This window comes from Nannobrachium achirus (genome assembly GCF_963921795.1).
Source record: "Nannobrachium achirus genome assembly, chromosome: 13".
Lineage (NCBI taxonomy): Eukaryota > Metazoa > Chordata > Actinopteri > Myctophiformes > Myctophidae > Nannobrachium > Nannobrachium achirus.
Window position 1 is genome coordinate 56,001,423 of NC_137833.1, and position 16,987 is coordinate 56,018,409.

At 40.6% G+C, this 16,987-nt stretch overlaps 1 protein-coding gene across 1 annotated transcript; it reads right to left on the reverse strand.

Moving 5' to 3' along the window:
* Positions 1–10,673: 10,673 nt before the first annotated feature.
* LOC308297455 (toll-like receptor 13) lies at positions 10,674–15,417 on the reverse strand (the record flags this gene model as incomplete). Its single annotated transcript, XM_080740861.1, has 4 exons — positions 10,674–10,884; positions 13,975–14,092; positions 14,730–14,932; positions 15,197–15,417. 4 exons carry the CDS (start codon positions 15,415–15,417, stop codon positions 10,674–10,676), a joined length of 753 nt encoding a protein of 250 aa, XP_080596987.1.
* Between the last annotated feature and the right edge of the window lie 1,570 nt (positions 15,418–16,987).

Sequence of the window (16,987 nt, forward strand, 5' to 3'; positions counted from 1 at the left end):
GGCAAACATAAGAAATGAAGAACAATTTATTTGATTAAGAGTTTTTATTTTATTTTATTGTTGTGGGCTCGCCTGAAAGGCGAGAACACTATGTTATCCTCATTATTGTGGGCTCGCCTGAAAGGCGAGAACACTGTTATCTTAATTATGTATATATATATAATATATATATAGTGAGTTCCGTCGCAGACAGTATAAAGGCAGGGCCCTTAGCCAATGAGGTGCAATTGAGGTGTAGAAAATCTGGGAGTGGTGTTAGCTGGAGTATTGGTTGAGCATCACATGACAGTTAGCACGCTGCAGAATATAGTCACGAGCGAGCACACACTGTATCGTACACACAGAGAAATCAAGGGCCGGTTTTGTACCTTAAAAGGTACAAAGGCTTCGTCGCTGGGGTGGTACCCTCGCTGGGTACAGAATTGTACCTTTAACACTGGTACATTATTGTACCTTCTTGTTTGTACCTTATAAGGACCATTTCTGTACCCCGAGTGACAATATTGTACCTTCTTGTTTGTACCTCTAAATCATTTCTGTACCCCTAGTGGAAACTTTGTACCTTCTTGTTCGTACCTCTAATAGAACATTTCTGTACCCCTAGTGGAAACCTTTTTACAGGTTGTAAAAAGCAACATGTAGATCTTCTTCAAACATGAAATGAAACCCAGTCAGATCTGCAATAAAACATTTATTAAAACTGTAAAAAAAACATGAGGTCACACCCTCCAACAAGTTATTCGTTCAATGTAGTATAAAATAAAAATAAAGAATAATATATTTACATTTCCAAAAGCACACATAAAAGTAATTCCTTCTTTGAACAATTGAGACAACTCACAGAAAGGTAAACAAGTTAAGGAGCAGTTGGATTGATGTCAAAAGTCCAATGCAGAAGGTCTAAAGCAGTAAGTATCCATGAGGAACTGATGGCTGGAATGCAGCAACATGACAATCTGGCAGGGAACAAAGAACAATTATAAGTAGTGAAGGATTGTTCTAAATCTTAAAATACAAAGAAAAACATTATTTATTTATTTTTTGCACATGCCTTATGATCAAACCTAAATCCTAAACAAGTCAGCAGTTAATTCACACAAATGCTAACTTTATCCTTCTGCCCTCAAGCCTAAAGTTACCTTTAAATGAATTCCAGTGTGAAGCAGACTTGATCCTTGAATAGCAGTTTGTATACACAGTAATGCGCTGCGCTGCTTACCTATTTACTTAAAAATACAATAAAACTATGTAATACAGGTATAAATAGTGTGCACTTTGAAGTTAAAAACAGCACATCCATGAGGAACAGAACAGTATCTATACCAGACAGTCTGGTTCTTAGCAAGCAGAACAATTTTAACTTTACAAATATCCAATAAATACTTCCAATTTTGAGTACATGCAATGTAGAGTGGATAAAGTCACCTGTAAACACAGTTGGGATGTCTGGAAGGCCATCTTAATCCTCCAACTTGACTGTACGTTGCAGTGCTGAATACTGGTTTTCTGGCATACCCACATGGACTCCACTGGTGTGAATCTCCAGATATTTTCTCTAGATTGAAGATTGATGCTTGAAATGTTTATTTACCTGACAGGTCTTCAGAGCAGGTCTCGTAGGGCCACCGCCTTTTTGTGCATTCATATCTAGATGTGCTCTGGAGCAGTACATCCAGAACAGGGCTCTGGCATTATCATCCAATGATCCACCTGGGTAGAAGGAAAGATGGTATAAAAGAAGCAAAACAGGACGTCACACAAATAGGGGTGGATACACTGCTTAAAATGGATTAGTTGAATAACTGAGAAAAGATTTTGAGAGAGTAAAATATACCTTTGGTTTTGAAAGTACATAAACAATCTATGCATATGTAGTGCAGCATTCCATTCAAGTCATCCAAGAATCTCCTGCTTCTCCTCCTGCTTCCTTGCACAAGCCCTGAGATATGACAAAATAACAAACACATTAACCAGCTAGTGTTAATATAAGCAGTGGTTTTAGTGTACAACTAATTATTCACTCTTTGGGATAATGTCAAATGTATGCCAAGATGCCCTTACATTAGTTATTCATTCCAACCTGCTAACATAAGCAGCTAATGTTATCAGCTAACCTTGCTAACAGCTAGCACTAAACAACACTTGAGATTAAAGTTTTGACCAATTTGGAAGAAAATAAAACACAGAGAGTTTTTCTCACCTTTGCCTTGCAGTCTTCCACACCTCTCAGATTGCACTGGACTTTGAGAAAAGATAGATAATTCAAATGTTCCATGTCAGCCATGTAGCTCTTGGCTCCAGACTCCAGTCCAGCAAGCAGTTAGCTGGCAGCAGATTGATGTTGAGTCACAGTCAGAATAACTTCTAGTTGTAAGTGCTTCTTACTCCAATGAGTACATTTTATGACTAATCTCAAGGTACAGTAGGCTAAACATGTTTGCTCTAAACAAAAGATAAATCTCTCACTGTCTTTTCCCTCACAAACTACATCTGACAGTTGCATTTTCCCCCCATGAACTTTAGCTCCTCCTCCTGGTCAAAAGGGTACAAATATGTACCTTAAGTGACCAACAATGATTTTGTACCTTTTAAAATTCAATAAAGGTCCACAGTTGTCACCATAAGGGCCATTTAAGTACCCTCTACCAATCACAGGGTACCTTTATGACAAATGGACCTTTTAGGGTACAGAACCGTACCCTTAACAGTATTCCTAGTTATAATATAAATGTAAGAAGGAATTCAGTTCCCAGTTTATTCCACTAAACTGCTCCACAAGGCGCAAGCTGGTATAAAAGGGCAATTTTTCTTGTATTACTTGTGCCAGCAGAGAGCGCAAGTACTGCGTTCGGCTGCGTATGTACGTATGTCGATGTCTGCCAGTGTTTAAGCCTGTAGCCCAATCAGGGACCAGCATTTCTGGCAACGTCATCATTAACAGCCAATGAGGGACCAGTATTCCTGGTGATGCCAGTGGTGATGTCAGCGGTGAGCGCACCTCATGGCGCGCTCTTCTGCACAAGACGCAAGTTGGCACCTCGACAGAGTGCAGTTCTAGTTATTATTTTTTTAGACTGCCAGCTGCCTTTACTTACAGGTTTGGTCATCAACTTGATTCAATGATTCAACTAAATTCACAGATGGATGATTTACAACTGTCAGATGTGCAAATTGGTGTTATTAGGAATGATGTCAACGATTTGTGTTGTGTGACGTCAGACCAGAGCTCTGGTCGACCTGAATAAAAAGTGGTGCAGTTTCTAAACGTCACATTTAGTCAGGGTACGACCAAGAGAAAGTATTTTCAGACAGAGTCAACTGTGAGAATCAGAGAGGAAGAGATAGTGGGGGAGAAAGAGATTGACAGAGAATATATTAGTCTTTTCAGCCTGCAAGAGACAAAGAAAGCCTCCCAATTTACAGTCCAGGTAGCAGAAGCGGAGTGTCCATATACCTTCACGTCTCGGGTCACCCTCCATGAAGACATGACCAGGAATCACAACAACCTCTACAGTCAAACGATGAGCAATGGACAGCTGCCCTCATCTTCCTGTCGGACAATCACCAGCTGTGTAACCGGCCAGCAACAAGGAGACACAGACCAACCGAGATCTTCTTGCGAGGACTTCAACGCAGCCAGGAGAAGTAAAGAAACATTTGATGACCTACACAGGAAAGAAAACGTCTTATGCGCTAAGAGTTTCATTGAGGTATCGACACAGCATGTCCAGCATGTCCACACCAAAGAAATACCTTTCCAGTGTGAACAGTGTGACAAGGGTTTCAGTCGGTTAAGTGACCTGAAGACACATCAACGTGTCCACAGTGGAGAAAAACCCTTTGTGTGTAAACAGTGTGACAAGAGTTTCAGTCAGTTAGGAACCCTGAGGACACACCAGCGTGTCCACACTGGAGAAAAACCCTTTGTGTGTAAACAGTGTGACAAGGGTTTCAGTGTGTTAGGTTCCCTGAAGAGGCATCAGCGTTTCCACAGTGGGGAAAAACCGTTTGTGTGTAAACAGTGTGACAAGAGTTTCAGTGTGTTAGGGAGTCTGAAGACACACCAGCGTGTCCACACTGGTGAAAAACCCTTTCTCTGTAAACAGTGTGACAAGGGTTTCAATGAGTTAAGTAACCTGAAGAGGCATCAGCATATCCACAGTGGAGAAAAACCGTTTGTGTGTAAACAGTGTGACAAGGGTTTCAGTGAGTTAGGTTCCCTGAAGAGGCATCAGCGTATCCACAGTGGAGAAAAACCCTTTGTGTGTAAACAGTGCCACAAAAGTTTTAGTCAGTTAGGTAACATGAAGACACACCAGCGAGTCCATACTGGAGAAAAACCCTTTGTGTGTAAACAGTGTGACAAGGGTTTCAGTAGCTTAGGTCACCTGAAGACACACCAGCGAGTCCATACCAGAGAAAAACCCTATCTCTGTAAACAGTGTGACAAGAGTTTCAGTGTGTTAAGTACCCTGAAGAATCACCAGCGTGTCCATACAGGAGAGAAACCCCTTCCAGTGTAAACAGTGTGACAAGGGTTTTAGTGCTTTAGGGCCTCTGAAGGCGCACTAGCATCTCCACACCACATAAGAGCTTCAATCAGTTACACATTCTGATGACAAACATCATCTCCACGCTTCACCAAATGATTTGTCCACCAGATGGCGCTACCACTCAGGCCAAGCTTAAGGCTGGACTCACACATATGCGTGAAACATCTTCTCCGTATCGGCTGAGAATGGCCACTGGGAGCGCCGTACTAATGCATTGTCAATGGAAGGTTGTTTGGTGTTTTGTCGTTGCCGTGTCTCTAGCTTAACCACAACCTGTCTTTTGGCCAAGAGCAACCCATTCTCACTCCCTTTGCTTCACCCTCCCGACGCTGTGTCTTTCTTTCCTTTGCTTCACCCCTGTGAAGTTTTGGGAGTGACTATTGCGTCTAGGGTGCGACGGAGACGGAGAGTTTTTGGACGAGACAGAGTCTTAATACGCATGCGCCGACATGTGTTTACTGGAAGATTTTTCACTGACGGCCGTCACGGGGAATCGAACCCCGGTCTTTGGATTTGTATCTCCATGCTCTACCGACTGAGCTAACGAGAGTGACTGGGAAGTACCTTTTTTTTGTGCTTTTATCTTTGACAAAACGTGAAATGATAACGTAGTCCCTTCTTTGAGCCACATTCGGAGGCGGAAGCAGTCCCCTGGTCAAGATTTACTATTCTGTCCATAACGGCACGTAATTCGGTAACGCGGCTGAGTCGGCTCATGCGGCGTTCCCACCGCTCGTCGCGGCAACTCGGCTCGCTATCGCTCGCCTCGGTGGCGACTCACGGGGGTCATCGCCGCCTGAGACGGCGCCGCTCCGTCGTTTATAGTGGCGTGAACGGTAGCGACGGGTGGCTGGTAAACCAAGAAGCCTTCAGAGCGTATCGAATCCCGCATCAGGAACTACTTTTTTTTCTTTCTTCTTAGACCACCCAATGCGTCTAACCCTTGAGACATTAGGCAATCCGTCCGCGTCTATGGTGAGAAGCATTCGGTATTTAAGATCGCGTCGGTTGTATGACGCAATAGGGGTGAGAACCTGTTGCCAAGAGACACGGCAACGACAAAACACCAAACAACCTTCCATTGACAATGCATTAGTACAGCGCTCCCAGTGGCCATTCTCAGACGATATGGAGAAGATGTTTCACGTAGATGTCTGTGGTGCGCCTAAGCGGAATGAAACGCGATGATCCAGGTGGCTCGCACAACTCTAGTTTTCTAGGTTGGTCTCTCGAGCCAGACAATTCTTCCACAAACTTTGAATGCGACACATTCTGATACTTCACCTCCTGAAAGTTTAGAGCAGAAGATGATCTTTAGAATTTAGAAGACATTTGTAGAATTGGCCTCAACTCTGTTGAAGGGGTGGGAGGGGGGGGGGTCAAGTATGTATATTACGTCTGTTTGACAACAGACTACTAAGAATGAAGAATGAGTGACGCAGAGAACGTGTTAGGCGCCGTACAGACATTTGCGTGAAACATCTTCTTCGTATCGTCTGAGAATGGCCACTGGGAGCGCCGTACTAATGCATTGTCAATGGAAGGTTGTTTGGTGTTTTGTGGTTGCCGTGTCTCTTGGCCAAAAGACAGGCTGTGGTTGAGCTAGAGACACGGCAACGACAAAAAACCAAACAACCTTCCATTGACAATTAGTACGGTGCCCCCAGCCATTCTCAGACGATACAGAGAAGATGTTTCACGCATATGTGTGAGTCCAGCCTTATAACCAGTAAACAAAGTGGGTGAATGCAGGGGTGTGGCACCAAATTCTGGGCCCTGGGTACAAGGATTGACAGCGGGCCCCATGAATGTTCTTCATAAGGGGTTTAACCCATAAGGAAAACAACAATACAGCAGAGTACCAAAAGCACTTAAGTGGCCATATAGGGACAACAAGGATATGAAAACAGAAGAAAACATACATGAATATACTGTATACAGTATATACATATCTATATAAAAATTGGTCTGTGACCCACACAAACATCATATAAACAGTTAGAAATCAAAAGGAAACATACACAGTAAACAGCGGTCCACATTGTTGTGGCATGGTGGAGAACAAATGTAACCTCTTGTTTGAGCCAAATCTGGGTTGAACTAGATTTGTAATGATCAGTCAATCAATTGCGTTTTGGACTGGATCAATAGAACTAAATGTAGTATACTTTTAACTGCCTCTATTTCAAGGTTTTAAAGACTCCTCTCAGAGGTCAAAGTTCACATGAGGTGAAGGAAGGAAAAGATAGTTATTTTGGAGTTAGCATGGATGCCTGACAGCATATAGCCTATATATACAGTGTGTGTGTGTGTGTGTGTGTGTGTGTGTGTGTGTGTGTGTGTGTGTGTGTGTGTGTGTGTGTGTGTGTACGTATATATATATATATATATACTGTGTGTATATAGTAGATATTAGATATAAAATTATATAAATTCATCTGTGTATTTGTCTTACAGAAACAGCCACCATGGCATGGTCTCTAGTTTTATGATTTTTTTTTAATATATAGCTCAGTCGAGTAATTAAGTAATTAATTAATGTATGTAGCCTACAACTCTTCAGCTCTCCCACCCCCTGTTGAAGACCCCTGGCCTATCATCTTGCATCCAATTCAGTGCATGGAGACTGTTTTTGTCCATACTGTAATGTCACCCATAGAGGGCAGCCTTGTTTAAGAAATATCTGAACCATGAGACTTGAAGGGAGGATAAATATGAGGATTAGCCTATAACCAGAAAACTATAGCATTTGTCCATTTGTGGATATTTAGAAGAAAATAATATATCTATAATTGTCAATAACAATATCATAAAGTGCCCTCTTCATCCAAATATAAAGTTAATGAATAATTCAGCTCCACCGCGGCCGATGTTATCTATACATTTGTGGTTGTGGAGATGGCAAGATGATTTGGTCTAGTGGACTAAGATAACAAATCTGCATTCCTGGTTTTCAGTGACTGTCCCAACTTGTGTACATGTTGCTTCCAGAGTGCTCGGGTCAAATCCGGCAACGTCGGAATGGTCATCACCAGGTATTCCTAAACTTAATCTCAGTAAAACTACTCCTAGACCTAACCTTATGCCTAAACCTAACCCTAGAATACCCAACCTAACCTCCTATAGTCATCCCATAGTCAGCCTATAGACATCCTAAAGCCATCCCCGTCACACCATAGTCAGCCTATATTAAAGTCATGCTAAAGTCATCCCATATAGTCATCCCATAGTCATCCTAAAGTCATCTATATTCATCCCACAGTCATGACCTAACCTTATTCCTAACCTTAACCACAGTAAAACAAATACCTAGTAAGACGCCTCAGGGTAACAAGCGACCCAGAGGTCAAGCGACCCAGAGGTCACGCCATGTCTTGGCCATCTGGCCAGTGATGTACTGTACTGTATATCGGACCAGTTACCGATATATGGAGACCCTTGTTACCCATATATGGAGATCCATGTACTATATATGGAGATATGCTGTGAGAGCCCAAACATGCTTACAGTTAGGCCTATTCGTTATGACGTCTATGACATCTGACATCATACATACAATCCCTTTTATGACCATACATGGAGATCCCTGTCCGTAGAACCACACAGATACAGGATGGATTCTGTTATTGTGTTATGGCCGATATATGGGCATTCTCATATGAAGTCCTGTTAGATATGGGCTTAATATTGATGACATCAGGGAACTCCATATGGGCATAAAAGGGATTCTGTTAGTGTGGTAACCCCTGACATCACAGTGTCAGAGCGGTAAACCCATTCTGTTAGAGAGCTTCCCCTGATATCACAGTGATGTCAAACTTTTCGTTGTTCCATTTCCTTTTGCTTATGTTTATCTCTTGTTTCACCTGTGTGCATGGTCATTTATTGTTTCATTTGTATTAATAGCTCATTTCATTGTCGGTTGCTTTCTTTGTGGAATTCTTGTTTTTGTGTAGGCTATAGAGGGTATTTGCATAGTGAATGGACAAATCAAGTGGCAACGTGAGTGGCAAAGTGAGTTTAACATTTTTAACGTTGTTTAATACAATCAGATATAGGACTTTTCTGATTGGATCATTGGATGAATGGGCTGTCAAGCCCAGATTTTTTTTTTTTTTTGCCACTCAGTAGGCAATGGAATTCCTGCATAACTTCCTGGTATGATGATGATGATGATGATGTAATGCGCATACCCTCTATTCTGTCTCATGTTTGTGCAGCACTTTGTGACTCATGTCTGGAAAAGTGCTAGGCCTATAAAATTATTATTATTGTGGGCCCCTTTAAGGCGAGACACTACAGGTGAATAGGGTAAAAAAAAAATACTAATAGCTACCACAATGAAACTTTGAAATGAAAAGTTTTCTGAAATGATGTTTAGATATGCAAATTAGGCATTATATGCGCTAACAATGCCCAATGTTATACTTTTCAGGTACATAAATCTGAAGATTGGATAATGCCAGGTTCAAAACTATTGTTTCCTTTTCATGACATATTAGAGACAAAACAAATTACAGAGGGGATTTTAGATATCTCTTTTTATCACTCCATAAATCATAAAATAGTGTCAACAGGCATAAAAAAATAAAAAATAAAAATCGCCATGTTTTTAGGAATAAAATGTGATGTAAATCAGGCTATGAATGATATATCAACAAACCCTTCTGTAAATATCTTCAGGATATAGATAAGAATAAAACTGGAAGGTTTGGTGTATGTGGGTGCAACTGAAGTGGAGATTGTTGTACCTAAGTATGAGGAAAAACACATTTTGAGAAAAACGGCCTTTAAAGATCAGACACACCCCAATCCTATACAAACCAAACCAATTGTAACTTCAACCTCAATTTTAATCATGTTAGATTCATCAAAAACACCTGTCCTCGGTTCTGGTGACTCATACTGCCCTCTGAGGGGGCTATCTATATTTTATAAAAAATGTATGGAAACAAATGCTGTTAACTTGGCACCTTCACGTATGAAATGAACATCTATATGTGTATTTTGAACGTTTATTTGAAAGAAGAAGCTAAATAGTAAAAAATCTAAATGTTTTAGATTTTGAATTTTTACATGTTTTCACCTGCCATGTCTCCCCTTAATGACCAAAGACATATATTCAATACAAATTGAATATAATAGTAAAAGAACATGATCTGTAAAATATATAAAAGAGTATAATCAAAATAATGCATGCTTTACATGAGCAAATAATTCCATTAATTAAAATGATATATCATGCATGCATATCAAAGCTGATTAATATGGTAATGAGTAATGAGGAAAGACATGAAAGTACATGTAAAGTTATGGAGAATAGAACCTCAATGAGAGGTTGGTATTCTGGAGTACAACCTTTGAATGAATCCACTTTTTACCCACAATGTAATTAATACAGAGTACAACAAAATTATAAAATCCAATCAAAGGTAAAATATGAAGTCAGATAAAAAAAATCACACTCGTGTGAACTGAGCGGTGGCGGCTGCGTGTGTGTGTGTGTGTGCGCGCGCGTGCGTGCGTGCATGCGTGTATGTGTGTGTGAATGTGAGTGTGCCTGGCCTGAACAACAGCGCCCCTCCCTTAACATGTGTGGTCAGAAAAGGTATTGCAGGCTAAATACCTCAGGCTACGGACGCACCCACCCACATACATACATACATACATACACACACACACACGGATACACACACGGCCACGCTATGGAGACGGTGTGACCACCGCTCAAAAATCAATTATAATAAAAATAGGGTTACTTAAAGAAACAAACAATTACTTCAAGAGTTGAGTCTTACGAAGTGCTTTAAAGGTTCACATTGAATAAATGTTAATGTTAGCAGACAACGAAACAAACGCTCCCCCCTCCCATCCCCAACAGGACGATTTCACCCTTAAATATCTATTAAAATTCCTCTCCAGATTCCCATTTAGTTCACATTCACCGAACCATAATTACATGAAACAGCAGATTATTCATTCAAAGCCAGGTCAGTGGTGTGTCCAGAGCTCTGAGGTTCTGCCAGAACAGTCTAGAGAAGTAGTTGGTATCTGGGCACTGATGAACCTCTGAGTTTCTTATCATTAAACTATTTGGGTCACTTGACAAAAAAATCGTAATTAAAGGTTATTCATTTCCAGGTTAGTATTAAGCGCTCTGCGTAGGTTTTCCCAGAACAGTCCAGGGTGCTGTCCAGCCTGGGTCCAGCTCAGGTAGGTGTGACTCTTCACCAGCCTCTTCATGTGATAGTAGGGAGACAACTGGTGAGCTGGAATGTCCTCCAGAAACACCAGGATCAACACGTCCTTCTGTTCATCAAACAGACGGAAGCTGCACACAGGGAGACCAGAGGACATTTACACTCAGACAAGTTTAATTTACAAAGGGTGTATATTGGTTAAAGAGATGATTTAATATTTAAAGGGATCCCTGGCTAATACGACAAATATGCCTTAATACATTATAATTGTCCTCTATAACTACAATGTAAAGTTAAAAACACCTTAAATATTTTATTTCTGCTAGAAATAGCTAATCTTTCACTCAATAGGGGAAATGCCCGTCGCAAGTTGATGATGTCATAAAACCATGTGTTATCTAATTTATGGCATGCATGTGAAAATAAAAACAAATGTAATACTTCCTATGGTTAATATGAGCATTAAATCAATATTTCAAATGTGTGTGTGTGTGTGTGTGTGTGTGTGTGTGTGTGTGTGTTGTTTTTCTTTTGCACACCATAAATTCCATAGGGATAGATCACACATAGTTTTATGACATCATCAACTTGCGACGGGCATTTCCCCTATCGAGTGAAAGATTAGCTATTTCTAGAAGAAATACAATATTTAAGGTGTTTTTAATTTTACATTGTAGTTATAGAGGACAATTATAACGTATTAAGGTATATTTGTCGTATTAGCCAGGGATCCTTTTAACACCTAAATGTAGTGTAATTGGGGACTGTCGATTGTGACGACACAGGGCTTAACTCCGCCCACTTTGGCGGCCATTAAAATTGTTAAGTCTTTGATGCATCAAGATCGGTCTGTACTAGTTCTACTTGTTGAGCAAGCAACGATACTTTTGACAGTGGTGTGTAGACAGTGTCATCTTCTATCAATATTCTATGTTTGTCTAGCAATGGGACATAACTTTTTTTCCTGTATGCACTATGTAATTGGATTATTTTTGTGTCATAGTTTTGAATTACCTTGTGGTTGTGTTTTAATAAATGTGTTTCCATCCTATACCACAATCATCTTTTACTTCAATTGCTATAGGCTTTGATTCCATTTCAATAAAACCATATGATCACCCACCCACATTTTACTGTTTATAGGGAATGTTATATTATTATAAACCAATCTTTATTTCCAAAGCAATGGATGAATGTGATGGCTGATTTGATCGAGCCGAAGTTGCGATTTAGCGTGATATATTTTTATTGGGAGACAATAATGAGCACCAGCAAATGAAAGCAGACTACTGAATATGGACACGTTTTAATTTTAAAAATTAGTTAAAAATTGACCGAATTATGGTTGAGTCAAATTGAAAGTGCTCATCTTGGCAGTGGCCGCTGTCTGTATATTAAGTACTGTACTTAAGTACACTTTTGAGTTATATGTAGGCCTACTTTACTTCAGTAATCCAATTGCCAATATTTTTACTTCTACTACACTTCTCTGATCCAAATATTGTAGCCTACTTTTAGGCTACTCCACTGCATTTATTTCAAGACTTAGTTAGGCTACTAATTTGTAGATTTTGATTATTATTACAAAGCATACGTTAACCACTTCAGCGTATATATTTTGGCCATTTGAAAATAGCCGATCTACAAGCTCACAATGTTAGATCCATGCCATTTTCAAAAGATTTTTTGATAACTTGAAATGGGACATTCTGCACAATGAGTAGGCCTACTTAAGTATATTTTGATACCATTACCAATACATTTATACTTTTACTCATGTCAATTTTTAATGCTGAACTTCTACTTGTAATAGAGTACATCCAGCTGACTCTTCTCCGGTCACCACTTCCTTTTATCCAAGAGTCTAACAAGAAAGATGGAGGAGGAAATGGTTCGATTTTTGCAAGGCCACGCCCAGACCTCATTCTCAATACAGATTTTATTTTTTATATATAAATACATCTGTGCATTTTCTGTTGTCAGGGTTTATTTCATAGGGTTTATATTGTACCATCTAAGCTGCGGTGTTGAAACTTAGGGGCCTTTCTTGGCAGTAGTATCTGTAACTGGCTGTTTGACTTTTTGACAGTCAGGCCACAATCTGTGCACATAGGAAATAGCTATTCATCTAAAATATTAACCAGAACTGGAGCGCCTCAGGGCTGCTGCCTTAGTCCCCTGTTGTACAGTCTGTTCACTTTTGATTGTGTTGCCAGGGGTGGCAATAATACCATAATCAAATTGGCAGATGACACCAGTGTGATAGGATTAATATCCAACGATGATGAGAGGGCATATAAGAGGGAAATTGAAGAGCTAACCCTATGGTGCCAGAATAACAACCTATCTCTAAATGTCAGTAAGACTAAGGAAATCATCGTTGACTTTAGGAAGTCTAAAGTAAATCACAAACCCCTTTACATCAATGGTTCATCTGTAGATATAGTGGACAGTTTCAAATTCCTGGGTGTACACATCACAAAAACACTCACATGGTCTCTAAACACCAAATGTATCCTCAAGAAAGCACAGCAGCTTGTACTGTACTGTCTTTTAACTGTACACTGTTCTGTATGGTGTTGTATGTCGTGTTTGTTGGGACTTGTTTTGTGTGGCCTGCATGGTATGTGTGGGCCCACACTCTTGGTCACTGTGACCATGTCTTATAAGGCGGAGAGTGCTCATGGCACAAGCATTTCATTGTATCTGTGCTTGTATGGATATGTGTGGCAACAGTTCCAGGACAGTTTATGTTCTGTAGGATGGAAACGTAGTAGTTGTATGTATAGGCGTACTTCATGTTATCAGCGACCTTCATGTTTCAGAGCTAGTGAATGCTAAGATGGCGCCTCATCTCCACCGAAAACAAGCTATCTATCCCATTTCCACCCTACAGAACGTAAATTAGCTTCCAGGACGTGAGACCGGCATAATAATTCATCATAGGGACATTTGGGCAAGCGCCGCCCTTCCTGCGTTCTCACCCTTTAGGGCGAGGTCGCTTTCCGCCCTTAGGGCGTCTTACTGGTTATTATTGTTGTTGTTGTTGATGATGATGATGATTATTATCAATCTATGCCATGAAAAATAAATAAGAATGAAAGTCAATTCAGCATAATAGGCCTATACAAATTGTGCTGCCGGTTTCATGTGTGTAAATGTGGCCCTCATATTCTTTTCATGAATTTTACAGTGAAACATCAGTGAAATGGCGCCCCCACCTGGCCATCTGGATCTCTCTAGAGCACCATTCACTCTCCAGGTAATGACGGCTGATCACACAGATGGTTTTTCTGCTGCCATAGATGGCATCCGCAATGTTCTCCATGATGGGTTTACCTGGAAAGAAAACATACCGTAGATACATTATTGTCTCCGCCAGGCCAAAAGACAATACTATGTTTTGCACCCTGTCTGTCTGTCTGTGTGTGCGCGTGTGTCCGTCCGTCCAGCTAATCCAGCTAAAATCCGGCACCGATGACCCGGTCGCTGCCAGATTGTGCAGAATGTGCACACACACACTCCCTGGATGCCAATTCAGAACCTCTGTCCCACACCATGACGCTGGTTTAGCTTCTTTTTTTTTTTAAGTACTCCTTCAGATTTTGTCGAAATCTGGCAAATCAGTAGACAGCATCTCTATAGTCATGTGATCACGACAGATCTGTCCGATGTTTCATATTCCTTCCTAATTGGCTAATATTGGCTTCCAACGGATTGGTCTAGTTTGAACAAAATACTTCAAATCATGAATGCAGTGTCAGATTGCTGTGAAAGACTGAAGAAGATCCTTTTCAAATAGCCCCATTATATAGTGCCACCAGGAGGCCACAATAAACTACAGTACCTGACCTGGCGGAGACCTATGCTTGGAAGAACACCGGTTCACTTTTTGAGAGACAGGGGGATAGATTCCTACTTCCTACAGACACTTTTAGATAAATACAGTATTATTTAGAGGAATCGAGGTTTGTACCTGGTAGGAAGTCTCTGTGGTGCAGACAGAGTCTCCAGCCCTGCTCTCCCTCCAGCACTGGAAGCATTTCTCTGCAAACCCAGAGCTCATCGTGACGGTTGTAGGAGATGAAGGCATCGTAGCGCTCAGGAGACCCCCTCTTTCTTTGCTTGGCATCATAAAGGAAGGCAAGAAAGAGGTAGTAGCCATAGAAAAGATGCAACCTCAGGAAGTGGTAGGTGAAGGATGTGAGCAGAGTCAGCACAATCACACAAGTGGAGGAAATGAAGCAGTTGAAGTCAGTGTCCACACAACCGGAATGATAGTCAAAGTCCAGAAACCTGGTTCCCTTTTTAGCCAGAGGAAAGCCACAAGTGTAGCGGTGAGCATCAACTACCAGTGTTTGTTTGTTGTTCAGCACCCAGTGCCGAAATTCAACATTAGACAAATCACAACAATCAAAAGGGTTGTTATTCATGTTAATGTACCTGAGAGCAGGGAGAAAACTGAACACAGAGACATTGATCACTGTCAGCTCACTGTAGCTCAGGTCCAGCCAGAAGAGTTGAGTCAGATTGGCTTGTGCCAGGAAATCCAGGGACGTTAGATTACAGCCATGAAAGGAAAGAGTCTTCAGCTGTGGTAGATTAAATGAGCCTGGGTCCAGTTGTTTACCACACGTGACATCCAAACGTTCCAAATGTTTCATATCTGAGAGCATCTCCCATACGATATGTGTAATATGCGGGGACTGAATATAAACTGCTGGACTTATTTGTATTTTGAAGCTCTTCAGCCTCTGCGGTAGGGTGGTATTAAAGTTTTGACATCGTAACTCATGGGGAGGTGTAGATGTAATTTTAAAGGGGTCATCATTATAATCCAGATAAATTTCTAGTGTTTCAAGTTCATCTAGTCCTTCAAAATAGTTGTTCTCCCATGACTTGGAGACAAACATGGTTTTGCAATACATGTGTAAGTGCTTGAGTGATTTCAATCTCATTACATCATATTCAGTGGGCCAATGGATGTTTTTAATTTCTAAAGCCAAAATCTCTAGTTTTTGTAGGCCAGTCGTGAATGTGTCACCAGACCACGTAATTAAATTGTGACTCACAGTTAGAACCTTTAACTCATTAAGATGTTGAAAAACACACAGTTTGAGTTCATGTATGTCGTTGTGATCTAGATGAAGGTGTGTGAGTCTGGTTAAATTTAAGAAGTCTGAGCAGCTTAAATCATTAATACGATTGAATCTCAGCTCGAGGATTTGAAGCATGGAGAGATTCTTAACATCGTCTGGCACTTTATGAAGGTTGTTCAAGTTGAGGTTCAGGTGACTCAGTTGATTCATTTGTTTTATTAAATCCTTAGGCAGTTCAGTCATCAGATGATTAATTGATAGATTGGTTAGCTGAGTACAATAAGACAGTGTTTGACTAAGGCTGCCATTGTTGTACAATATCACACTGAGTGTCCTCAGTGTGGGTATTTTGCAGACAATATTTAAGAGATGTCTGTCTTTCCACTCATCATTAAATCTCATGTCTAGGCCTAGGGTCTCCAGTGAAACAAGGCTCTGTAGAGCCTTTCTGGTGGCATTATAAGACCCAATAGAAACATCCAAAAACACTGTCGTTATATTCCTTAGAAAATACTTGTCTGGTACGTCCCACTCCCATCCAGTATCATTACAACATCTTCGCAGGTCGATTGTCTTAAGATGTGGAAATACAGCTGTTGTGATGCTAAACTTTTTTATCGACGGTGAATAAAGTATCAACCCCCTGAGTTCAGAGGACATGTTTAATGGCAGATCTTTGGACTCAAAAGACTCTATTTCATAAATGTCCAGTTCCAGCACCTGCAAACTTGGTAGTTCTAAGATGGTGATGATATCTGTAATATGATTTGATGTCAGATATAGTTCCTGTAAGCTGGTGAGTGACTGGAAGGCAGCAGGGCTGATGATTTGGATATCATTTAAATCCAATTCCAGTTTCAAGAGGCTAGACAGTCCCTGAAACATATTGTCTGTCAGTCTTGTTAGTTCGTTATCGGCCAGTCTGAGCACTGTAAGTTGCACCAAGGGTACAAAAGCACCGTTATCTACATTAGTTATAAAATTAGAACCCAGATCCAAATATGTAAGATTTGAGTCATTTGACAGATTGTAAAAATATGTCCTGTGTATCTTTAGGATGCGGTTGTGATTCATGTCCAATGATATAACGTCTCTGGAATGTCATCTGGTACACTTCGAGATGACACTCACTACA